This window comes from Adelges cooleyi, unplaced genomic scaffold (genome assembly GCF_023614345.1).
Source record: "Adelges cooleyi isolate 19-005CV unplaced genomic scaffold, UGA_ACOO_1.1 ACOO_flye_CR_arks_rails_tigmint_CR_PRNA_108, whole genome shotgun sequence".
Classification (NCBI taxonomy): Eukaryota; Metazoa; Arthropoda; class Insecta; order Hemiptera; family Adelgidae; genus Adelges; species Adelges cooleyi.
The window spans coordinates 14,898,472-14,925,134 of record NW_026095761.1 but is presented as its reverse complement, the minus strand read 5'-3'; the positions used below and the strand labels follow the sequence as shown (position 1 = coordinate 14,925,134).

At 32.8% G+C, this 26,663-nt stretch overlaps 2 protein-coding genes across 6 annotated transcripts; both read left to right on the top strand.

Moving 5' to 3' along the window:
- Positions 1-1,929: 1,929 nt before the first annotated feature.
- On the top strand, positions 1,930-12,863 carry LOC126846499 (UDP-glucose 6-dehydrogenase). 3 transcript variants are annotated; one of them, XM_050585946.1, is made up of 10 exons: positions 1,930-2,019; positions 7,106-7,297; positions 7,384-7,521; positions 8,106-8,270; positions 8,782-8,979; positions 9,348-9,495; positions 9,570-9,664; positions 9,724-9,927; positions 11,044-11,199; positions 12,003-12,862. In XM_050585946.1, exons 2-10 carry the CDS (start codon positions 7,139-7,141, stop codon positions 12,129-12,131), a joined length of 1,392 nt encoding a protein of 463 aa, XP_050441903.1. In that variant the 5' UTR covers positions 1,930-2,019; positions 7,106-7,138; the 3' UTR covers positions 12,132-12,862. The 3 variants fall into 3 exon arrangements, with proteins under 3 accessions (XP_050441903.1, XP_050441914.1, XP_050441893.1); XM_050585957.1 differs by lacking the exon at positions 1,930-2,019 and adding an exon at positions 2,118-2,300 and having other exon boundaries at positions 12,003-12,863; XM_050585936.1 differs by lacking the exon at positions 1,930-2,019 and adding an exon at positions 6,021-6,139 and having other exon boundaries at positions 12,003-12,863.
- A 6,055-nt stretch (positions 12,864-18,918) lies between these two features.
- Positions 18,919-26,547, top strand: LOC126839216 (tryptophan 5-hydroxylase 1). Of its 3 annotated transcripts, none has more exons than XM_050574377.1 (11): positions 18,919-19,040; positions 20,174-20,274; positions 20,382-20,495; positions 21,586-21,799; positions 22,669-22,772; positions 23,050-23,117; positions 23,224-23,274; positions 24,229-24,374; positions 25,171-25,433; positions 25,498-25,727; positions 26,087-26,547. In XM_050574377.1, exons 2-11 carry the CDS (start codon positions 20,182-20,184, stop codon positions 26,346-26,348), a joined length of 1,545 nt encoding a protein of 514 aa, XP_050430334.1. In that variant the 5' UTR covers positions 18,919-19,040; positions 20,174-20,181; the 3' UTR covers positions 26,349-26,547. The 3 variants fall into 3 exon arrangements, with proteins under 3 accessions (XP_050430334.1, XP_050430325.1, XP_050430344.1); XM_050574368.1 differs by having other exon boundaries at positions 18,972-19,050; XM_050574387.1 differs by lacking the exons at positions 18,919-19,040; positions 20,174-20,274; positions 20,382-20,495; ... (2 more) ...; positions 23,050-23,117; positions 23,224-23,274 and adding an exon at positions 23,997-24,106.
- The last annotated feature ends 116 nt before the right edge of the window (positions 26,548-26,663 follow it).

The window sequence follows — 26,663 nt, the reverse complement described above, 5'->3', positions numbered from 1 at the left end:
TGACGTTTCAAACAAAGATGACTGTGAACCGTATAGAATGTATGCAGGTATACTCTATACATGTACTGGATTGTTTGTCTAAAATTTATTGGCTGTTGTCAAAGTATTTATCACCCGATGTGAGAATCTGGCATGCAAATGTGTAACTATTTCTTAACCGATGCGTTATTGACGAGCGAACTGTCTTAGTCTTATAGATAGACATACATACATAATGTCAGGTCTGTCCGATGGTAGTTCAAGTATGAAATGCGAAAGTAAAACATTCTTGGAATAATCGTGCAACCAAGCAGCAGCTACTCGATAAAACAACAGAAGACACTAGTGTGGTTTACTGAATAGTGAATACCCACGATTAACGACAAATAACCGCGTCCGTTGTACTAAGTATACTTGGATTTTAATTGGTTATTGAGTATTATAGTTATAGTTATTATTATACTATGTACTAGGTACTGTTTTAAATATTATTAAGAAAAACAATTACCTTTTAAAATCAAACATCTATTCATGTATTGTCTCGCGTGTAAGGTTTTTCATGTTTATACAAAGAAAAAAAATGTACAATATTATCATAATATAAGACAAAAATCAGCCAACATGATATTGATGGTTACATATTGTTTTGATGTCAACTTTAATACTATAAATTATAATTCATTCACCTGTGCGTAGGATCAAGAGTGGTCTGTGGTGGTATGCTTTAATTAATTCTGAACGCGATTCGATAAATTCACACTAGTCGATGGAATATGCTCAGAAATTTAAAATTCTTACCACCGAACATTCTAAAACGTATGTATGAGAAACGCAATTTGCTTATTTCACACACGTTTGGTAAAAGCCAATATTGGATTTTAAATTTTGGGACATTTTCAGCTACGAAAACGAGTTGTAAAGGTATTTTAATATGATTTCGTACAACGATTATTTTCAATCGTCGGTGTTAATTGACTTTCACTACAAGACAACCGGGTATATTTATTTTCTAGGGTATACCCCATCCAGGACATCTACAGCAATGATGATTTATAATTTAATAATTATATTTATATTAACGAATAAAAAAAAATAGCTGCAGCAGGAATGTCTACTATTCCTACCCTTAATAATACAATTATAAAAAGTGACTAAAGTATTCTAATTAGGTAAAAACATTAGGTTCAGTAATTGAGAAAAAAAATTAACACACGTCACACAAAATTCTAGTATTTTAGATCCCCTTAACTAAATTCTAGAGTTGGTCTTGCCTACCCGAGCTCATAAGGATAATTTTTGCAAAAAAAAAGTAATTAACGTTTTGTTTGTTGAGATTTAACTCTAGGAAACCGACGGTCCTACGTGTCACACACAGGCCTTCCTCTCTTTTGGGCGCTTTATGAAGACTGTGCGTAATAAGTAATAACGACTTCAATTGCCGGACTGTACAATTCAATTGCTCAACGTTGCCGGCGAGTTCCTTTTGCCGCCCAAGTCGGTCGGCAGTCGGCACACTCGCAACCGACCCCGCGTATAATGTCTATCTGTATATCGATCTCGGTGTTTTCTTGAGGCTTTTTTTTGGGGGGGGGGGTTTGCTTACTTTTACTACTGTCTACTATACTTGCACCGCACAATCAATCTCTTTATACAGCCGTGTACGCGTTTACCGGCAAAAGCGAAAAGGCGGGCACACACGTGTTGACGGCAGATGAAGCGATGAAAAAAAAAAAACAAACCCAAGATGAAGACGGCGGTCGCGTGGCGACGGTGCGGCGGACGTTGACGTGGCCGTCTCGGTCCTCCCTGGCCCTCCACCGCTGCCGGCGTCCACACAGACGGCCGGAGGGAGTGGCGGGCGGCCGATATTAGCGCTCGTGCGGCGGCGGCGGCGGCTAGCAGACACCGGCGTCGTGCATACGGTGTCCGCGGCGGCGGCGGCGGCTTGCCATTGAGTGTGTGCACGCGGTCGATCGATATTGTCAGCCGCCGACCGGCGCGCTCCACTATCACTATCAGCCCACGGCTGTTATCACTCGGGTAAGTAGAAAAATACATATATTATTATAATATCACTGCCTACAGCTATACCTATATTTTTGTTTTACCGTTTCCGGTTTTTTCATTCGTTATTATAATATTGCGTTTAAAAAACCGTAAAATGCGATATCGTGTATTGTTTTTGTTTTTTATTAAATCCGCATTACACGGTTATATGACTTTGTTTACGCGTCTCAAATAAGCCGGTTGTGTTATCACAGAAGAAACTATACAGTAGGACGAGATAAGGAAAACGGATTGTAGTAATCCGATACAACTGGGTGAGGGATTTTTATTACGATTTACGTGAACATTTATATTACGTTAAAATAATGCAAAAATTAGTTATTACTATGTAAAACCATACGGTCTGAATTTAAGCAGAGGCAAAGTGGAAACTATAAGTTCAGGTCAAGAAATTTTACTTTATTCAGGCCAGGTCTATAAAAAAAAAAAAAATAGGATATATTTCTAAATTTTGGCAATATTTTATTAAATAATTATTAATTTTTTTGCGGCTTGATTTACCATAAAACTAAAAAAAACATTAATCATCAAAACAAAATTATAGGTAAATAAACTAACGTATAAGGATAAAATGAAATAAAAGTAATATTTTAGGCTTAAAATATCCTTTGTAGTTTGCCGATATTAATATTATAGATTTTTTTGTATACAAATGTCTTGATTTATAAACAATAACGATGTAGGTACATATTATTGTACAATAAAAGGATATCATCCAAACACACAAACGTTGCTCAAACTATTGCTCAACTTGGGCTCTTAGAACTCGAATTCATAATTTCTTTTGTCTTTCTGTACAGTTTTACACGTGAATGAAGCATCACATTGAAATTATATTGTAGTGACATAAACTTGTTTTAGTAATAATTAATGTCTATAACAACTTGAGGTTTACAAGGCAAACGTTTTCAATTTATACATTTTAAACTCAAACAAATAGTTGTGAAGATAATGAAAAAAAGCTCTAGGTCGTATTTCAATAATTCAATTTTTATATTTTACATTGTGAGTTAATCTACAAATAATGGCTCTTTATTTTACTTAATATTTTAGACTATTTTCAGCGTCCACGTCCTATCTACCAAATCCAAAGCCAACAGAAAAAACATTTCGTCAGTTAATTTTATCTTTTGCTTCCTCAAAAAGGAAATTTTTTTGGAAAATTTGTTTTTCAAATCTCAGGGATTCATATTAGATACGCTTGTTTAATTGATGTAGGTATGTTTTCACACACGTGGTGCTATGAATAGCTTAGAGTAACGGTGTTAAAAAATTGTCAATTTGCCACTTCAACAATAATTTAAGATTGCCTATTTAGCGGTTTTACGTGTATCTGTGAGCTATTGTTTCAATTCGCCAGAAAAATTCAGCCAAAACAAATAAATTCCTACCTTTATACTAATTACATACTGATGATTCATAATACTTACACGAGCCACGTTAGTGAGTTCAATTTCTATTTTATCTCGCTGTATTCCGAATTCTTAGAACATGCTAGAGTACTTATTGATATAGAATATAGTTTTAAGATGTTTGCTTTTTTCTGGTCAGGTGGCACTGCTGAGAGCCTTCCTATTCACACATTATGTCATTGTATCGTTGTCATGAGACTTGCTGATTATACATATTTTGTATAGTTTGTAAATAAAGAAAATAGATTTTTAATAAAAAAAACAAAGATGTTAGTTGTTTTGGGAGTCCCTCGAGGTAAGTAGCGTACGATCAATTTACATTAGTTCTACTTCTACTATTATCTGTTGGAAACGGAAACCCACAAAATATGATAACGAAATAAAAAATTGTGTCTGCTGCGTTCAGTATTTTTACCAAACTAATCGATTTTACTACCTACACTCGTTTACTAAGTAAAAAAATGTCAACTAAATGTATTCGATTTGTCGCGTAGAACTGTATAGGTATTATAAATTACCTTTACTTGGGATAGTCGAGCGGCCCAAGCTAGCAAATACGGTAAAATACAATCTTGTTAGGACTTAATGTATTATATTATGATGTAATTGTGTTTTATCCGAAACGATAACGACATTTTTATAGCTCGAAGGCGTCTGACGGTCATTGCTTGCAGTTGTAATAAATTCGTTGTTTTTTTTTGCCATTAACCACCATTTGCCTTCCTGAATACTCTACAAGAATTATTATTAACATTAACTACTTGCATAGTATCTTGACAACGCTAAATTATGTTCTCAACATTCACCGTCGTCAGTGTTATTAAATTCAAGCAAAATAGTGTTTGATTTAATTATATTTATTACAAACTTGTCAGTTTAAAAACCAACAGTTTTCGGTAGACAATGAAGTGTGAAGATATTATTAACATCTGTGTTATTTTTACTGCCATCATCGGTCTGCAAAATATATTTATTATAATATCATGCTCTGGTATAGTATATGTATCTTGCCACGTGTTTCGTCCACTAAACAGACAGCGTTAAAATGTCTTAACAACCACAACAGTCGGACACAGTTGCCTATCCCACGTCTAACCTAACATGTAACCACACAGCAGTAGGTAATGTATTATATTTTTAAAATTTTTTAATTGCATTTTGCAAAGTTGAAAAATAACAGATAGCTGGAAGGAGAGAAATGTTTGTAGGAACTAAGCTTAAAACTACTGCGTTTTAAAAACAAATAACTCATTGTTTTCAAATAATTGTTTGTTATTCAAATAAAAAATGTCCTAGTTCGGAGTATAGCCCCCAGAATTTATTTTTTTATTTCCTCCGCTCTAAATTCAAAAAACCAAAATTAGAAAAAAGTATTTAGATATCCTATTTTATAAAAATTAGTTTTAATTAAATTAAATGATGAGCCGAGTGCTACAACCATACAATTTTACAATTCTTTCAAGTGATAAAAAATAATGTTTTATCCTATTTACTACTAGACTAAATAGTAGGAAAACCCCTATTTTGTGATATCATATTATCTAATAATAATATAACTAAAAAAAAAATGGATTATCTGTTTTTTTTAACTCAGTCTCTCCATTATGTTTACATACCTATTTTATTTTTATAATTCCATTTATTAAGCGACGAATTTAATGTAAACCGTTTTAAGAAAATTTAAAATGTTAAGGGAATAAGTATTACATTGAAAATTGAGTTGTTTTATACTTTTGTGAGGTATTATGAAAACGATTTCGAAAAATCCACTTTCTTTCTACGCCCTTTAGTATATATACATATACAGAAGACTAATTATCAGTACAAATTACATATTTTAGAAAAAATATCTACGCGCAAGAATATAATTTCATATGTAGACTGGACGAAGTCGTTGACTTCTTTAGAGATATTACGGCCGTTAACCCATGTCTTTGCTTTGCTATGACAAAATATCATTTTTTAATGTAATCCCTATAATATTATAACATTACTCGACCTTGTCCCGGTCAAACTACTTTTTTTTTTGTTGTGGCCGCCGTTGAGACTCACTTGTCTGCCGGCAGTATATTATATTGTAATACAAAAATTATTATCCATAAAAAAAAGACTGCGCGCGTTGGACTGGAAGGAAATATAATTTAGTAAAAAATTAAAATCAAGTATACCTATAATAATTACATATTATGCTATTATAAATTATTTGTAATAGTCACAGTAGGGAAACGAGACTCCTTATCATGGTCGGTTTCCTACGTGGCGCAGCATCTGTATCCGGGTTTAGTTACTCAATCGTCGCGCGACATCCTACATTGATTTATAGTTGAAACGTTAAATACATAAAACAAGACTCGTGTATTTTTATAAAAAAATATCTGACTGGCATAACGTTATCCCGAGGACGCACCTAAGAGATGTAGGTGTATATCAATATGGACAGCTGACATGAAAAGTATAATAATATTAATCATGTAACCTGATCGACCATTACCAAGTAAAGATGCCCGAGGTTGCACATACCTTACACCGAGGAAAAGCTTATAAAAGCTAACGAAACGGTTTCTTTTGGTTCAGTCAAACGGTGTCGTTTCAGATTATATTTTCGCATACAATTTTATCGGTGATCGCTTCAGGAAAATATAAATTTCAAGAATTGGTTAATTGTTTTTTTTTCTCCAAATGTAAGTTCCATCAATTATTTTTTTAAATACCAATCTTATTTATTGATAGTGTCTGTAATTTTTCTATTTGGCTCTAGAATGCTATTAAAGTCTACAAAAGACTAAATTTAGTAATTATTCTGTTATGTATTGTGAAAATACATCTTCCAAATGGTTAAATATGTAAAAAAAAATTGTGTTATTAATACTTGATACTCTGACAAAATATGATGTGTTCATATAGATTAGCAATTATTATAATTCTTAAATGAAATATTTAAAAAAAAATGTATTAACGCACTGTGTATGCCAACCTTTATAATACTTTCAAATGGTTAAGAGAAAAAATTGAGCAATAACATTTTATAACAACATGAGCTTTCGTTAAAATAATACACTTCATATTCAGTTTATAAAAAGTATTATTAACATTGTCACATAGCTTAAAATATTTCGATACTACTTAAACACCGATATAGTACTTATATATTCAAAACATTTAATCCCTAGATAATAACGATTTAAACAAATGTTGAATTGTTTTGTGTTTAGTAAAGATGTCTTGCGATTTAATTATTTACTGGAATTTATTTAGTCGTTGTATCTAAACTATACCTAAACTAATTGCAAAATACTTTTCGACAAATATAAAATTTAACTAATTGAGTTCAAATACAATTTTAATTATTTAACGAATGCGTTATAATTCTTCTTAGATGTAATAATTAAAACCTATGCGTTCTATATTATGTCATAACTTGTAATATTTTATGTTATTTTATGATATTCTAAGAATATTTGTGTTTAATATATTTGACTACACCGCACGGCAAAATTTATATTTTTTAAATATAGCTGTTTGAATGCTTAACAATTTTGTTTTTTTAGCCAAAACATATTTCTAAAACCTTTTAAAATTAAAATTTTTCTATGCAAGTAGTTGATTTTGCGACCGTATTGTGTGTAATGTATACAATTTTTTTTTAGCTCTGAGGTAAGACAGACACTGTCTGTGGTACAATGGCTGTAACGAAAATATGCTGCATCGGCGCCGGTTATGTAGGCGGTCCGACGTGCAGTGTGATTGCCTTGCAGTGTCCACACATAAAGGTCACCGTGGTAGACATAAGTGCCCATCGCATAGCTCAGTGGAACTCTAAGAAATTACCCATTTACGAGGTAATGGAAAATCTGAAATTATAGGTTTCGAATTTGAAATTACCTCCCTTTTTTTTTGTAATGCTGCTATGATCTTTTTCTCACAGCCCGGCCTCGATGAAATCGTACAAAAGCAGAGGAACGTCAACTTGTTTTTTTCCACCGACATCGAAACGGCCATCCAAGAAGCAGATCTAATTTTCATATCCGTGAACACACCCACGAAAACGTTTGGTGTAGGCAAAGTAAGTATAAACCAAACTGTGCACAGTAAATGGTATTAGATTAAGGAAAATATATAATGACATTAACCAGGTTTAACTTAAAGCGAGCATATTTAATTGTTTCTTCTTTATAAATGCCTTATAAAGATTCCTAACTCCCAGCCTTAAGTCAAAGAAAAATAATAATGAAATGTTTCTATTCTTCCCGGGTTAAAGCAGAGGGTAAATCGCTATTAGACATTTTGTACACCAGATTACCAGAATTATTCAAAGATTATCAGAGATTTATAAAAAAATGTGTACACTAACTACCAGTTGTAGTTCTCCCTCTCGGTTAAACAGTTTTTGGTTATTGACTATGTGTACAGTGCTACAGTTAAAAAGAATATCAAAATAAATTTGGAACTAAATGGACTGTAGCGTTTAAGTTTCGATCGTGTAAAATACCTTCGATGAGCAATTTCTAATCTAAACCAGCTAGACTTGACCATATTTGAAGAAATCAGACCAGTGGTTAAAAGTAGCTAACTTGCTGCCCATAGCCTGTTTATCTCTGGCTCTTAGAGTTAGAGTATGATGTTTGTTACGGTGTTTGTCGGTTTCAGGGACGAGCGGCTGACTTGACATATGTGGAGAACTGCGCCCGTACCATTGCCCGAGTATCGACTAACAATAAAATCGTCGTGGAAAAGAGCACGGTACCGGTGCGAGCGGCCGAAAGCATCTTGAAGATCCTGAGCGCCAACCACAAGCCTCAAGTTAAGTTCCAGGTAAGTCAAACGACGAGCCCATCTTAAGATGACGCTATTCGCCCATTTAAAATGAAATAAAGTATAGGCCATCAATCGCAAAATCTTAATTTATAACTTACACTACACCTAGTGTATACTTATTAATACAGTAATGAGGATTCTTTATTGGTTATTATTATTTTGTCAGACTGTCACAGTCATTTCTATAAAACTAATTTCCATCAAAAAATAGTTTTGCACGAATCAAAACCAAATCATCAAGTTTTTACATTTAATAAATGCGATTTTTATCTATACTTTTTAAATGTACAATAATTCAATCTGCTAATTTTTTATAATTTATTAAAAAACCAAAGCTTTAATACTTTATAAAAAACAAATTATTTGATTTATCAACAAAATGCCACGCTAAAGCATAGACATAATAATATTTTAGATTAAATGAATACATTATTACATAGCTAATATGGGTACTGGGTAACGTTCTCTTAACCGTTTTTTTTTGTAAAATACTGAATTTGACTTAAAGGTCCTGTCCAATCCCGAGTTCCTGTCCGAAGGCACTGCCGTGGAAAATTTGCTGAACGCCGACCGGGTGCTCATCGGGCACGAGGAGACCACCGACGGTCTGCAAGCCTTCAAGGAGCTCAGTAAAGTGTACCTGAACTGGTTGCCCGAAGGAAGGATACTGAGGACCAACACGTGGTCGTCGGAACTGACCAAACTGGTAAGTGCTTATGCCTTTCAAACCTACACTACTGGTCTATCTATTCAACGATGGGAGGGCTTACTCGAATGAGCTTCGGCCACTGTGGCATATGTGCCGGTCGATTTTCGCTTAACTTGCACAAGTCAAAGGAACGCCATTGTTTCGGGTACCGTGGCAAGTATAATATGCCAGCAATGGACTGTGATACTAAACTTATGAATTCAGAGGTGGGCATTACAATGTCGATATCCATTGATTATTTGGATAAGCGAAGAATCTAAAAGAACTAATGCTTACTGATACTTGATCTGGAACCGGCCGTACTGTTCCGTAACTATGTTATAGTACTTAACTAGGGTCTATACATTTTGTTTTTTTCGGTCCAGGCGGCAAACGCATTCCTGGCGCAACGGATTTCCAGCATCAATTCCATGTCGGTTATTTGCGAAGCGACCGGAGCCGACGTGGGCGAGGTGGCCAAAGGCATCGGCCTGGACTCGAGGATAGGTCGCAAGTTCTTGCAGTCGTCCGTCGGTAGGTGTTGCTCGAGAAAATTCGTGTGTTTATTGTTTTTTAAATGGTTTTTTTTTTTGGGGGGATTTGTGCAGGATTCGGTGGCAGTTGTTTCCAGAAAGACTTGCTCAACTTGGTGTACATTTGCGACAGCTTGAAACTACCACAGGTGGCCGCGTACTGGCAACAGGTTGGTAACATGACTGCTTATGACGACCGGTTTGGCCTGACACAGGATTTTTATCGTAGGTACTCACCATGAACGACTACCAGAAGTCTCGATTCGCCCAAAAGATCGTCGAGTCGCTGTTCGACACGGTCACCAACAAGAGGATCACCCTGTTCGGGTTCGCTTTCAAAAAGAACACCGGCGACACCCGCGAGTCACCGGCCATATACGTGGCCAAGACGTTGCTGGACGAAGGAGCCAAGCTGAACATCTACGATCCCAAGGTAAAGGTGGTGGTTGCCAGCAGTCAATGGTCTTCATCTGCAAACAAACGCTCCCATAAAAGGCAATACTGGTTTTTAAAAAGACACCCCCCCCCCCCCGCTTCGGAAAAACAATAGTACAATTATTATAACTATTATTCACATACAATAGTTCGTTGCCGGCCGCCGTCACTGCAGTGAATAATTTATTTTCTATATCCGCGTTAGCAGAGATCAAGAAAAACGTAAGCACCGCCACCGTTAAAACGCACTTCGTTGACGGTGATGAAATCGTTTGAACGTGTTTTTTTATGGGGATGTTAAATCTAAGTTAAAATATAAGTGTGTGTATATTTATTCAATTAGTTTTGCGGTGACTAAAAAAAAGAAACATTTGTTTTGGTTACACTTGAACGACAACAACGAAAATCCATTCATTTTGGTAGGATTGATCTCGCCAAATCTGATTTTGGACTACTTTTACTCGAATCTGGACATTTTTTTATTTAAATAAAGAAAAACTCATGGTACTTGTGATTTACTTGAAATAGTTTATTATTTATAATGTAAAGTCATATTTTATTTGTGTTAATTTTTATTTAACTGTTTTACTTGTTAGTTTTAAATATTTCTTTAAATATAAACAATTTGAAAAAATACTCCGATTTGGCGAATAAATCGTTGGTAATAAGTATAGATTTATCACTATAATATTATTTATAGTTTATATCACAATTTACATACATTCTTTCACGTTTCTGAAGAAAGCTAAAAATCATAAAATAACTCTGATACAAATGAAACAACTATTAATACAACGTATTAACTCCACACTAAAAACTAATTTTTATATTTACCTTTAAGTATTTATACACAACACGTTGAAAATATAAAAATAAGTTTTTACTACGAGTTTTTTACGATAGAAGCGAGAACAATTCTTTGAAATAGTTTTGTACAGTGTAAAAAATTAGGAAAGGTATTAATGTTAGTTAACTGTTAAGCACTTTGTCTGTTATAAACAAAGTTTGTTAAACCAACTACATTACTGTGTAACATTTTTTTTTAAAATTGGTAGGTCATTTTTGTGAAGTGATATGTTTTAATGATAACCTTTATATATTAATACAATTTCAGGTAGAACCCGAACAAATTCAGAACGACTTGACCCATCCAAACGTAACAGACAATCCGGAAGCTGTATTGAAGTCTATTGAAATTCACGACGATCCGTACTCAGCAGCCAATAAAACACACGCCATTGTGCTATGCACCGAATGGGACGAATTTGTGGTGTGTACAATATAGATGTATATAACTATTAAAATGATCAAAGTAAAATTCTAAAACAAATTTCACAGTTAAAAAATATAAAATTATAATAATGTGTGTGGCAACAAACTCAAAGTCTCAAAATATAGTTAAATATGTAATGTTTTATTATATATAAATAATATAATATGTATTTAAATAAAAATTTAGGTAATTAAAAATTGTAAGGTAATCTATTTGAATAAAAACTTATGTAGGTAATACGTTTTCCAATCACTAGCTCAAATTAATTTTTATTTAAATGATAATTAAACAAAAACAAGAATAATAAAATCATACCAATATGTTATTTGACTACTCAAAAAAAATGTTGATAACATAAAATTGTGTATCGGTTTGTTTTTTGGTAATCAAAACCATACGAAAAAAATATTTAAAAATGTGTAACTTTATTAATTATTAAAAAAAGTTATTTAAATAACAAATTATTTCTGTTAAAAATTTTAAATTACCGAGTAAAGTTTATTTAATCTTATTCATTACTGACAAATCATTGTTCTTTTGTAATTTATGTACACCTTATTATTTTTATTTTTATTTTATTATTATTTAATTATTATTTGTAAGTAAACTGTCGCTCTCTACCTTCAACACATACTTGCTTTTAGAAGGTAGATAATCTCATTGTTTTTTATGTAATAATAATGGATTTACAATTTAAAAAAAAATTAAAGTAAAATTCTTCACAATTAAAAATAATGACAATATTTTAAAAGTGATTAAGTACATTTAATATAATAATAATACTTACGATTGTTTTTCAGCAATACGACTATGAACGGATCTACAAGAGCATGATCAAGCCGGCGTTTGTGTTCGACGGACGAAAGATACTCAACCATGAACGGCTGTCCACTATCGGCTTTCACGTACATACCATCGGAAGGCGTTGAACGTGACTCCAGACGAGGCTCTCTACTTACTGAAAAAATTATGAACAATTTACCGATAATAATTTATTATGATTACATTGTCCGTGTCTTCCGTATTACCGAACATATCAATCTTCGTGGAAAGTACGTTTAAGTGCTCTCTCCGGCAACTGTGAACAATAAAAAACAGAAGATTTTGAGTAACGTTAAATGATATATTGGTCAACAAAAAGTTTTTTTCTTAAATTTGTAATGTACATTATAAATAACTGTTAGCAATGTACGCCAACCAATCCCAAATAACATTTTTCGTTACACAAAATCTTCCTATAATTTTTATATTATTATTATTATTATTTGCATGTTTTGTATATTGAACCACTGACGTTATAATTGTATACAAAGTGGCCGTATGGCGCATTTACTAAGTATGTCTACCAACAACTTGGTATTACATAAAGTATTATTATTTATTTTATGATTATTTTAGATTTTTTTATCATTTTAGGTACCTATCATGTTTTCATTTTTTTTATTTATTTCATTTTTATTAGAAAACAAATTATATATATATTATATAGATTGTAGTGTATAAATTACATGTCTTAAGAGTATAATGTATACAATTTTGATGTACAATTCAACGTGTATTATTATTATTTTTAAAAGTATATTTATTTACTTATTAAAACAAAATAATTACCTAAGACCGTCTATATAAATTTTCTCTCTCCGACAGATTTTATTTTATAATCTTTGTAATACAAATCCTAATGTTATAATTAATTTATTAAACCTAACCGATTTTTTATCTTTCCCTATTTTATCTAATAAAAATTTTATATTATTATTTCTTAATAAAACTACATGTATGCCTTAATTTTTGAAAATAGTTGTTAAAACTTAAAACCCTTGTGATACTCGGAAAGAAGTCATACCCGATCTTATAATTTCTTCTACATCCCACTCTACTTAAGGGTGCAGGTTGTCCCAATTTCCCTTCGCCATTTATGTTTATTAACTAACCTAAAATCATATATTAAATTAAGATACTTCAATGATTAAATAAGTTCTTTACCAAGTGTCTTATTTTATTCTTCACTATGCCATCACTTTTCACCACAAGTGCTACATTATTTTTTTCTAAGTTTTCATAATTTGAATAATACAATATTATTATAAAGGGTGATCATTTTATCGTGAACCACTCAATATATCATAGGTTTTTTTATATATTATATTTAATAAACTTTTATAGTACTTGATTCTTAATTTAATAAGTTATTGAAATGTGGGGAGGGTAATAACTTATTAACTAATTGAGATCACATTGTATAAAAACATTATGGAAAAAAAAATTAACTTATTATTAAATCCTATGAGAAATTAAGTAGAAAATAAGTACAAAAATAATGTGCATAAGTATTGTTCAAATAATAAAAAACATGGTTTTGTACTAAACACAAAAAAATATTAAGGTTACTCGTATACAAATATATTGGCTTGAAAACAACTTTTTTAATTACACTTAATATAAATCCGTAATCTTTTTAATACAAATCGAATTCGACCTTATGAAATGTGTGATTATAATTTATAACTTTCAAATGTCGTTTTAAGTTCATCGCCACTCATGAATTCTCCCGTTGCGCCGGATTCCTGTTTTACATTACTATTGCTCATTTTTGCCAGAAAATGCTATTGGCTTATTTAGATACAGTATCACTAAAATGACTTTCCGTCGAAACAGTGTCGACAGTAATGTCTTGAAAAATACCCTTGAAAATCCCATTAGAATTTGGTTTAGAGTTATTACAGTTTAAAAAAGGTTATTTATAGCAAGCAATTTACAGTTTAGATTTAAACAGAGTGTTTGCAAATTTTACGTAGCATACAATTGCAATTTTTTTTAGAAAATTTTTCATGAAATACTTAAATTCAAACATATTCATGTTAAAAATAGCTAAGATCGGGTATTAATACTTCAAACAATAAAATAAATAATAACGAAATAAATGAGCAAAATGACTTCATCAATTAAATTAATCAATTTCATCAATTAATTTTAATCAATTAAAACTATATTTGTGTGTAACACACTACATACATGCTATATGTTAACATATAATTATTTTTTGTTTAATTCACCTTGAGATTTGTGTCATTTTTGGTAGTTGATTGAAAATCATAAGTCTTAAATTTTAAAATAAAAAAAAATCATTCTACTTAATACAATAGGGCGTCAGCCGTCATGCATATTTAATATAGTACACCGATATACAATATGTACACTGTATTAGAGCAATGTAAACACGCACTAAACCACCATTCTTAGTTTAAAATTTGAAGGACACACAATAGTGATCAATGGCAACTCTTTATCAAAACAGATGTTCAATTTTTACGTTACAAGGATTATTAACACCAAACACATTTTTTGCGGTCTTACACTAAATTATTAATGATTCATTTGTCGCTATACAGAAAACACAGAATATACGACTACAAATTATATAAAATGTCGTTTGTTCAGCACAAGTGGTCTTTGAAAGTTTCCTATATTGACATTTTTAGCATAGATCTGAAATAATTGTATTTAATACTTTTTGAGTTGTAAGGTTTTTACAATTTTCATTTTTCAATTATGAAACTATTTTGTTTAATTCTTAAATTCGTATCATCTTTACTGCAATAATACTCTACTCTAATAATACCCTTGCACCAATATAAAAACAATATGTTTTTCAGACAAATACTGTTCTAACTCATCGTAATAACAAGAATTTAGTATCATTCATCGTATTTGATTTTTTCAAAATGAAAAATTAGGCATATACTTAAGCGCTATGAATCAGATAAAATGATCAAATATGTTTATTGAACGATTATTTAGAGGGTTATTTTATAAAACTTAAAATCTTAAAATTTTAACTAGTAAATCTAGTGTTATCAGGTAAAATAGGTAAAATATTGTTATTATTATTATAATAATCGTTTCAAGTTATGTTTGTTATTTATTTAAAAAAAAAGTTATTATTATATTTTTAATTAATAAAATATTTTTTTTCTTCAAATAATGTTGCTTGTAGTTTATTTGAATAACATTTTATACTAATCATCATTATGTAATATTAGCCACTCTAAACAATTGTCGGTCGTTTGTGTATTGAACGGCTTGGAGGCGATTAAAAATGCTCCTAAACGATTTTTTTGTTTTACAATAGGTACACCACAAAAGATGGAAGATTAAAATACAAATCTTATGCCATCCCCTCGAGAGTAAACAATCATAATGATTCCAATATTGTTGATAGGTACCATTTAGATAGTGTATATTTTTGAAGTGCACAGCAGACCACAGACTACAAAGATATAACAACTATTCAGGTCATCGTCACTCGAATGCAAACGTAAGACCGTACATAAAGTCAACTGGGAAATATTTTGTCAAAATGTGGTTTTACCACAAAGTTAACGTACCTATTCGAGATGCAATCAATAAGACTTGAGGCTGCACTGGAAGGGGCAAATGTCCGGACAAAAGGACAATATATCGTTTATATGATGATTATCCTAGTCCATGTTTGTTTGGCAAAATTAACAACGTTATCTGTACGCCATTCGTTGACTCATCAGAGATTACACAGCCAGGTTTGCCGTTTCTATTGTCAGTGACGTTCAAAGGCGCATTACATTGTTATACAGACTTGGCCGTAAACGCTCACTCTAAAACGGCAAACGTCACGAACATATTTAGCGAGTTCTCCGTCAGAACGTGACATAACCATTGTTGCAAAGATATCATATTCGAAAGCGTATTATAAAAAAAACCAAAAAAAATTAATATTTTTAACAATATCCGCATTTATGTATTAAAGTATACCTACTTCTCTTATTTTAATTTTTTTTTTTTTAACGTTAAATTATAATTATATTTTTGCTTATGTTCACGTTGGTGTGTTTACAAAATTACAAGCACACCAAGAGTGAAGCTCTTTTGTATACATCATAATAATTGTTTTTCTCTCAAAGTATCACGGATACCTTCTTAGTAAAATTCAGCACTTAACATGTACACCCGAGGGTTAAAAAATAATTAATTTGTTCATTCACTCGACGAAACACCACGCAATCGAAATGTCCGTACAACTTTTTATCAAGCCTATATTATATAATATTATTATTTTATACTTATGATTTACGTTATTTTTACTATGACCAAGTAAGATACCAATTTACTATAGTTACACTGTTCAACAAAATTCAATAGATCATATTTACACTTTAATTATTATTTCAATTAGTATTTGAACATAAACTATAATTGAGTAAAACATTTTAAAAATACTAAAAAGTTTGTTTGTTATTTGTATTTCAGATTTGTTAATACTCCAATAGTTATTTGAACTTCAATTTTTAGGATTTTAATAACCCCAAGATAAAATTGTGTTATATACCTAGATTATAAAAAAACCCAATTTTTAGTTAAAAATCCCATTTTAAAGGATTTTTGTTTAGGATTTTCCAAAAGTTAAACAACCCTAATTGAGCTCACACAGTTATGTATAACTAAACAATATTTTTTTGTATACACTTTTTGTAATTTTGTAATCGTGTCGAAACATCATTAAAGTATATTTGAAAATTATTGAAAACACGTTTGATGACATTTATATACTTAAACATATTAAACAAATGTTTGCTGTTTTGAAACCCAGTCGACACGCGGCATGAATTTTTTTTCACAGGACCTTACCTATTTTAGGAAAGGAGTGTATTAACTTGATGTCTAAGTAATAAATATGATGTTACCCGAAAAATCTTTACAAATCTCAAGCAGCTGTAACTAATCAAAGGACTAATGTTGTCGTAAACGTGTCTGCGGTTTGCTGCGTGTTGACTGTTGAGCCTGAGAAAATCCAAATGTTTCCCAACGATAAAGCCAGACGAAGGAATACCAAATTTAATCTCACTTAAAAGTTCACCGCAATAAAATCCGGTCATATCAATGAGCCTAAAAGATATTATGCGGTCGGCCGACAGCGACCTACTGGATTCACGTCTAATCCATAAAGTACACATAATTTATATGGTTTTTTTCCGATTCATATCGATCACTGACGGCTTTTTGTCCCTTCCCCCCGCCTCCTAAATTATTTGATTGTACTACCAAATTGCCTTTGCTACTGCCTACTACAAATCATGTTTTTGACCTTAAGCGTTTGATTCTGTAGAATGTCAGAAGAGTTGTGCGAGAAATAAAATAGATGGTTTTTTTGGCGTTTTCTGGCGTCAATTATGTTTATTTAACATTTTATTGTACACCGTTCTTTTTAAATTCTCCGTTTTGACGATTAAAAAAAAGGCGAGTTATTTCTAGTGTATTCATGTTAGGTAACTAATTAGGTTCACTTTTATTATTATGTAACAGCATAACAATTTAGAAACTAGAAATAATTAGGATTCTAAAGAACTTTTTGCCCTAGTAATTAAGAGCTTAGGAATACTACACTCGTCCACGTGCTCTGAACCTGGACTTAGAGCACCCAGTTCACCATATAAAACTTGGCATCCCCTGGAAAATTGGAATATTGTGAGATGGGAAATTTTGATACTTTTTCAAGAAAACTTAATATTGGCGTTTTGAAGAGCAGCAGACAAATTCGAGGACAAGCTCGAAATATTTGATTTCCTAAATATTTTTCTGGTAATTTTAATACTTTTGTAGGTATCTTTAAATATAGTTATACAAAATTGGTACATATACTAACAAATTAAACGTTATAGTTATGTAACGCTTTAAGCCCTGATTTTATAGTAACTTGTAACAACTGAAAAGAGTTATTTTTTGAATATTCATGAACAAACCTAGGACTGAATAAGTTTTAAAAAAAAGAACTTTCCCAACACGGGTCTTGGCGTTATTTTTTAGTATAGTTATTTCCAAAAAAAGATCTAAGCTTTTGAAAAATTCAGAATTCAACAATTCGTTTTTCTTGCAGAAATGTTGAAAACGCTTTTGTAAAGATTTGTATATATGTTATGTAATATGTTTACAAAACCTGCTAAGTTTAAGCTGCTACCATCCTGCTCAACAACAGGGGGAAACGGGGGTGAAGCATAATTTCGAGGAAGTAAGTAGGCGGTAATCGCAGAGGGAGAGAAGAAATAATAGGGGTATTGTGCGTGCGGGATGAAGAATATAAATAGGATAACAACGTTGACTCTCGCAGTAAGAATCGTGACGGACTTAATGAAGTGTTGCACAGGTATAATCTTTACATCATTTTGGCCTACTCGTGTGGGTTACACACTTAGACCGTATTAACTGTTTTAATCACCGAGTACCAACCCCCGTAACAGACAGTCGACCGGGCATTGTTTATTGGCTAAAACGCGTTCGGGAGAGTGAATAAAAATAGTTGGTCGCCCGTGAATATAGTGCGCGAGTGTGTGGGCAGCGGGCTCGTTGAGATTCGCAGAGATATGGTTACGCGGTGGCGTGCCAAACGTTGTGGAATTAATGAAATTTGAGTGGCCGAGTCTAAGAGAATGATCGGCGTACCCGCGATATATATATATATATATATGTATATAGGTGGCGAGATAAAACGATTCTTGTGTATACTTTCGGAATTCCGTTACCATACATTAACATCGGCAAACACCTAAAAGCTGCACGTCAACGGTTTATATATATATATGTGTATCACAGTGAGCCGGGGCGGCCAATCGGCAGTCGCCGCTCCACCCCTAAGTATACATACCCCGGAGAACTCGAATGCCGGCGGTGGCAATCCACGGTCAAGCGGACGACACACACTATTAAGTCTTAACGCGATCCGATCGAGGTGTATCATCGTCATCGTCGTCTTATCTCGGGCATCGGCAAATAAAAAACTATTGAAACGCCATCGACGAGTGAGCCGAGTGAGTAGGGGTAATACATTATGTTAGTTTTTTACGAATTCGGATTTTAACAAAACACTTTGTTAATTGATAATAATCGGGGACGACGCTGTGTGCCGGGGTCGAAATTATCATAGTTGTACACAAAGTGCGTAGGGCACGCATAGCTAAAAGTCTAAGTTCATAACGTCAACAATTGATCTTAATATTATGCTCTACGATAAAACAACCTTTCTTATATAGATATTTGATTATTTCTTAAAGCCTCGTGGGCCATAAAAAAATCGATGAGAAAGTTCTATTGATTTATTTCATTGGATTTAGACTATGTGCCTGACACTTGTAGAGCTACAACTAAAGAGTTCACCAAATAAGCATAAGGCTTGTCCTACTATTAATTATATAGCGTGCCGTCTTGACTTTGGTTCCAATTAAGTATCTTTTATTTTATTATTGATCTTTGATTTACAACCGCTCGGGTCATTTGTAGTTAAGTATCTTTTGTGTGTGATTTATCGCTTTTTTAGGTTTAAGGTCTGAAAATTAGACCAAAGGTAGATCTAGAACGGACCTAATCTACAATTTCTCAAAAGGAGGTGATCAAACTTTTTTTTTTAAGGACCCCCCCCCCCAAAAAAAAAAGTAGGAAATTACACTTTGATCTTAGTGAATTTGAAAGTTGTTATGATTGTATTAAAGTCAACGTGTATGTAAAAATAGTTTCATTATGTTGTGAATTACAATGTATGGGCAACTTAACAAACTTAACAAATTATTATAGAAAGACAACCAACCCTAATCGTATCCAACATAACTAAAAATTACAATTTTATGAACATTATTGTCACTACAATGTTTTTATTATTATTTATATTTTTATCATCTACAGATTCATATCGAAGCGTTTATTTGAATTATAGGTATAATGATATTTACAGACCTGTGGCCTCCCATTTCCCAATATGCTCCATTCCACTATGACACAACCCCGCTGTACTGAATTATTATTATTTGTTTTGCTCATATATCGACGGTAAAGCGCACACATGCGTTAAGTGCAATTTAAATAAAAATAGATGCCAATAAATGAGAAGAATAGTGAAATTGAAACGTATTAATAATTGAATATTGTTCGCTTTTTCTTTTGTTTATAGAAAAAAAGATGAGTGGGTCCGGTAAAAGTTTACTTGGCTTGTGGCTTTATCGTTCGGGCGAGGAGTGGTCTTTACGGGAATCCACTCAAGCGGAAGCCGAAGTAATTCCAATACAATTTTTATGAAATATTTTTTTACAAATTCTATGCTTTGTGTATTTTGTTTTTAAGTTGTTTAAGTGTGTTTAATGTAAAACGCGATTTTTCAGGCAAGGCCAGTGATGGGGCCGAGGCAGGAAAAAAAATTCGACTCCAGAAACTCCGTGATATTCTCATTGAAAAATCAAGTCGGCGGGTTGGCCAGAGCGCTTCAAGTTTTCCAAGTGAGTCGTTCAAATCAAATTTCTTAGCTAATCGCTTTACCAAAAAGTATAACCAAAAAAATCGAGTTCTTATCAATTTTACAAAGTTTTTTGAGAATTTCTATTTTTACTTTGACGATGTAAGGCGGCAATCACCCACGTTCTAAATAAATTCCCTTAAGGCCAGGGTGTAGACAAATCAATGTAGCCCACTGAATTTCTCATTTATTTAATACCGTTAATTATAATAATTTATGAAACAAGCTACAATCAAGTACCGAATCTTATAATAAATTAAATTAACTAGATGTTGTTAAATTCGATACATTAAATCAAATATTTGTATTGAATTCATTCGCCGTTCACTCGATCTGTCATTTAATAAACTATACTTTAAAAGAACCTTAATATAGTGACGCAATGAGCATCGACTAATTAAAAACAAACCCAATGGCCTTTGCTGCCTAGGGTAATAATAAGAAAAAAAATAATTAAAAACAATAACGTACTTAATATTTTGACAAAAAGCAACGGAAACGTTAAAATTAATCACAATCGCTTAGTCAGAAGAAAATGTAAAGCATAAGTGCGAACTTATCCTCTGCTGCCCAGACACCGTAGATTTAATCAACAATACAGCCAATCCGCTAATCCAATAATGCATAGTTTTGTTCATCAACATAAATATATTTTATAACTTTTATACTGTCTCAACATTGCTAAATAATAATAATTAAATATATTGTTTATTTATTTTGTCTTTAAATACTGAGTATTAATTGCACAGTAAAAATATAATATTCGATATGTACCAACTTATCCCTGGCTGACCTTGGCTGAGCCAAGTCTGGCAAAATCTAATTAATTAACGAATAAAAACTGTACTAAAATTAATACAATTAATACAGTTATACTAATAAAAAAAAAAATGATGCAAAACATAATGAAATTATTATTTTTTTACAAGGTCATTTTAATGTGTATAATTTGAAAATTAAAATTCGATTTTTTTGTCAAATCTGCATGTAATATTTGGCGGGACACTTTTCTTTTAGTGAGCCATTTCGAATAGTTGGTAACCACAGGGTTTTTTGTTGGTTTTCACATCTAGGATTTGGGCGTAAATGTTTTACACATCGAGTCCAGACCTTCTCGTCGCAGACAATCAGAGTTTGAAATTTTGGTGGACGTGGAATGTGATAACAAGAGGATGGAGCAACTCACGGGCATGCTTAAGCGCGAAGTGGCAGCTATCAATTTGGCTACTTATGAGAGCGGAGCCGAAGTTCCGCCGCCGACTCCCATGTCAGCCACCGCTAGTTTCGGTACTTAACACTAATCTAAGAGTTTCACTCAGGGTTATCTTGACTACTATTGAATGTTTCAAATTTCTCAAGTGGCCAAAGAATAAAAATTCTGTTTTATAATTCGATTTCTATTTTATTCATTGCCAAAAACAATTTAACACATTGTTTACTGATGAATTGATTACGGTAATGCATGAAATAAATGTAAGGTACGTTTTGACAAATTCTCTCTTGATGTGGTTTTCAATGAAGTATTTGTTGTTATATGATATCTGACACGATAATAAGTATTTGGAAATTAAACAATTGGTTTTATTTAGCGCATCTCCATATCGTTAACGCGAATATTAATGTTTAAATAAAACAGTTAGTTCAATGCTGCACGTTGCTTAATGAAACTAATGTGATATTTATATCTATAAACACACTGATAATTTTCTATTAAATTAAGTATAATAAATAAGGAGCATATTATGGTCATAACAATTTAACCGACAAACGCGTTGGGCTACTTTAACTTGAAAAGTAAGTGGTTAAGTATTATTGCATCTATATAAACAATCATTTCTTTAGAGTTGAGATAACAAACCTCAAATATAGTACGAGTACCATGCATATTGTAATACAATTTTTTTTTTAAATTAAGTTCAAGCCGCAAAATAGAGGCAATTTTTTTTTAAACAATTTTTTTAATAAATTTCGATTCAAACAAAAGAACAATTATTAAAATATGTTTAAGCAAAAAACAACTGATTTGGCCTATTTAACGGTTTTGGATTTGATATGCGTCTCAATTATTTATCGTTCTTAAATTATACCTGTATTTTTATACAGTCGGTTGGAATTGGCGATTTGGAAAACTTAACCCGCGAATTTGTTTTCTATAGATTTTTCAGAGTTTGAAGTCCCGTGGTTCCCGAAAAAAATTTCAGACTTAGATCGAGCTCAACGAGTTCTCATGTACGGAACTGAACTAGACGCTGATCATCCGGTAAGTACGGGTTTTGTCACTTTACAATTTATAGAACAATAATAATTATTATTATTGGATAAATGTGATCGACAAATGTATAAACAAATAAATATTTAAATGTCTAGAGTTGTACCAAGTATACCTACTTAAAATTTAAGGGTAGTTCAACAAAATATATTGAAACTATATTTAAATTCTTACTATAATTAGTACAACCGGCACTAATTATTGTTTGTACTAATTGGTTTACTATGCACAAATACAATTTTAAATAATGATGCGTTGCCTAAAATAGGGATTCAAGGATCCGGTTTATCGTAAGAGACGCGTGGAATTCGCCAACATTGCAAACACATATAAATAGTAAGTGCAAAATATGATTTTGTGTTGAGAATATATTTTAAGAGCCAAACATACTAAAATTTATTGAGCCGGTTGATTTTTTAAATTATTTCTCTACACATTTTAGTGGCCATCCGATTCCGAGAGTCCAATACACGCCCGAAGAGATCAAAACATGGTAAGATTTTCATTTGCTACTCTACATTAATCAGATGTAACGTTTAACAGTATAACTATAGCAGTAGGTTAACATTTACATTTGGACGATAATAACAAATCCGGTCATACTGTTTTTATCAAAATCAAATAATGCAAAAATAAAGGATTTTTAATAATAATAAAAATGTTGCAAGTTCCGTGACATAATACGTCCGATTCATAAATAGCGTAGGTATAACAATAATAGTATAACCATTATAATGCGGTTTATTATCGACTGAATTTTTAAATTATTATTGTTTATTATTTTGTGGTATGACGAATAATAATTATAATTACACAGAACATATAATACTAAGGCATTTAAAAAAAATAGAAACCCTTGAAATGATTTTTTTTTTAAAAATTTGCTATCCCAATAAAACAATATATCAACAATTGCATCATAAAATCCAACAATTTGATATCGAGTATGATATACTTGATTACTATTGAATAACGTCGCAAATTGAGCATCCACCGCAGTCACCCTCCGGCTGTTGATTAGTTTCCTATTATATTACATAGGTACATATACTCTATAGAGAGTGTGTAAATTAAACTGCATGTTAATGTAATTTTATCGGATGTAACTGGCGGAGACTTGTAAACGCCAACGTAATTCAATCATGTACAACCGATTCGAATAATTGGAATAATATATTATGCACCGGAGACGTTTGACAAGCGGATTCAGTCAGGTCGGCTCCATTCGAAATGCCGTCTTTAATACAATTTAATGGCACCGTGTCAAAAGCAAAAAGTCGAATGGGTCGACACAAGCTTGTTACAAATGAGACTAATATGAGCACGTCCGTATACGCGTTTTTCACGAAATACAACCAATAAACCATTTCGAAATAGTTTCTCCTCATTTATATCGTCCTTTTACTTCACTTGCTATTAACTCATTTTTTGTGTGTATTGTTAACAGGGGTACCGTGATGCGTGAACTCCACAAGCTGTACGTGAAGCACGCTTGTCGGGAATACTTGGAAAACTGGCCGGATCTCGTCAAGTACTGTGGTTATCGAGAAGACAACATACCGCAGCTTCAAGACATCAACACATTTTTGAAACGTAACGAAAATATAAAATACCTAGTCGTCATCTTCTTCTTCGCTTAATCAAACCATTATCACTCCACACAGTTTTTATTTATTTAATGGTATTATCCACCTGTTGCTTCATCGGTTTACCCACATACCAAAATCATCTCAATCTATTTTCTCGCATTTGTATTTCGATATTGCCGAAACTCCTCGACCTCCTTTTCATACTAATCCAAAAATGTACTTAAACTTTTTCACTCCTATCATACCTATCACATAATTTTCATTTCAGATATTTTACTTCAATGCCCAATTGTATACATATAGATTTACATTTATGATAACATACAATCTAACCTATCCCTGCCCAACAACAAAAAATGTCCTTTCGCTCTAAATAGCACCATCCTATCCGACCGAACGTAAGAATTAAACGGATTTAAAAGAACTTTTGTGTATAAATCTGCCAGATCCTCATGATCAGATTTAATTCTAGTCCTAGTCTGATTTGATCAATTCTTTTAGAATAAAAATCTGAATTTATATTTACACTAGTGTGTGACTTTATTGCTCGTAATAGCTATAACTTATAGCTGGTATCTCCAAATCTACCCACTTATGTGGGTAAGTCATGAGCCTTATCAATATTCCGAATTCCGGTTATGTTGAAACCACGCTATATTTCTTTCCGAGGTAGTTGTGCGGCTGTTGTTTGACCAATCGCAGGTTTTCGGGTTCCCTTTGTCGTCCGTCACCATGATTTCTGGACTTGGACTTGGATAAAATTAATTTGAATTTGCGACTGCGATTGCTTTTTTCCACAGGAAAAACTGGATTTCAGTTGAGACCGGTGGCCGGTTATTTGTCGCCCAGGGACTTCTTGTCAGGCCTGGCCTTCCGAGTGTTTCATTGCACGCAATACATTCGACACTCTTCGGATCCGTTTTACACACCAGAACCGGATTGCTGCCACGAGTTGCTGGGGCACATGCCACTGTTGGCCAACCCGACGTTCGCCCAATTTTCACAAGAGCTGGGACTTAACTCGTTGGGCGCCAGTGACGAAGACGTCGGAAAACTGGCTACGGTAAGTCTGCGACCAATTTGTCCAGGTTGATTCATCCATTGCGCATTGTCCTGTACTTGTTTAGTTGTACTTTTTCACCGTGGAATTCGGCATGTGCAAGCAAGACGGTGAACTCAAAGTATACGGTGCGGGGCTATTGAGTTCGGTGGCGGAATTACGTCATGCTATAGAGACCAAGGAGAAAATCAAACGATTCGATCCGGAGGTCACTTGCCACGAAGAGTGCATCATCACTTCGTACCAGAACGCGTATTACTTCAGCGAGACGTTCGAAGAAGCCAAAGAAAAAATGAGGTTTGCAAGTGTTTTGTTGACTGCCAAAAATTAAATTGCACACACAAAAATTTATAGAGCCCTACATTAGTCAACCTCTCTTACCTGTTTTACTATCTCGATGTCCTCCTTTGCTACAGCATGATTAAACAGTAAGCTATATCATTGGTTCCCACCGTTTTTGCTGAAACACTCTCCCATTCCATCACTGCTGCTCTCATTCACAGTTTTATAACATTTTCCTTTCACTGTTTTTGCCGTCTAATTATAATTGCAATTATTATTGATTTGTCATATATTTGCATACATTACTTCTCAATATCAGTTAAATACTTAACAAATTCTGAGCTCAAGCGCTTTATTTTGGGGCTTTTTTTTAGGGAGTTTGCAGACAGTATTCAAAAGCCGTTTGGCGTGCGCTACAACCCTTACACTCAGAGCGTAGAGATTCTCAGCAACACGGACAAGATAGCGGCATTGGTGTCTGAGCTCAGAGGCGACCTATGCATAGTCAGCAATGCCCTAAGAAAAATACACGCCGAAGACGAGGCGGTAGAGAATATCACAAACATGTTACACAAGGGTATGAACGTGAGTGGAATATCGCCAGAGAAATCTCCTGAAAAATCTCCAGATAATTAATCCGTCCGAGGGTGGTGCAGATGACGTGAATCGAACTATTATACCATTATTTTATTCATTATGTTTTTCGACTTCATTGCATTACTTAGTATTACTATAATGTCTTAAATTAGAAAAATTTTCGTAGATAAAAGAAAATAGATTTTATTGTAGCCGTTATAATATTGTCGTATCGAACGTTTTTCTCTGTTAAAATAAATCTTAGTGTGATATAAAAATACATGTTGAATCGTTTACCTATAACCGTTCCCTAAACTATTGTTGGGCATTAGTAAAATCAACAATTACCAATACCTATCGGCTATAAAAATATTT

Coding starts and splice junctions, on each gene's coding strand:
- LOC126839216 (XM_050574377.1), top strand. CDS start 20,182: ATGAGTGGGTCCGGTAAAAGTTTACTTGGCTTGTGGCTTTATCGTTCG. Junction 23,275..24,228: donor CCCGAAGAGATCAAAACATG/GTAAGATTTTCA, acceptor TATTGTTAACAG/GGGTACCGTGATGCGTGAAC. Junction 24,375..25,170: donor CATCAACACATTTTTGAAAC/GTAACGAAAATA, acceptor TTTTTTCCACAG/GAAAAACTGGATTTCAGTTG.
- LOC126846499 (XM_050585957.1), top strand. CDS start 7,139: ATGGCTGTAACGAAAATATGCTGCATCGGCGCCGGTTATGTAGGCGGT. Junction 7,522..8,105: donor AAACGTTTGGTGTAGGCAAA/GTAAGTATAAAC, acceptor TGTCGGTTTCAG/GGACGAGCGGCTGACTTGAC. Junction 9,496..9,569: donor GTTCTTGCAGTCGTCCGTCG/GTAGGTGTTGCT, acceptor GGATTTGTGCAG/GATTCGGTGGCAGTTGTTTC.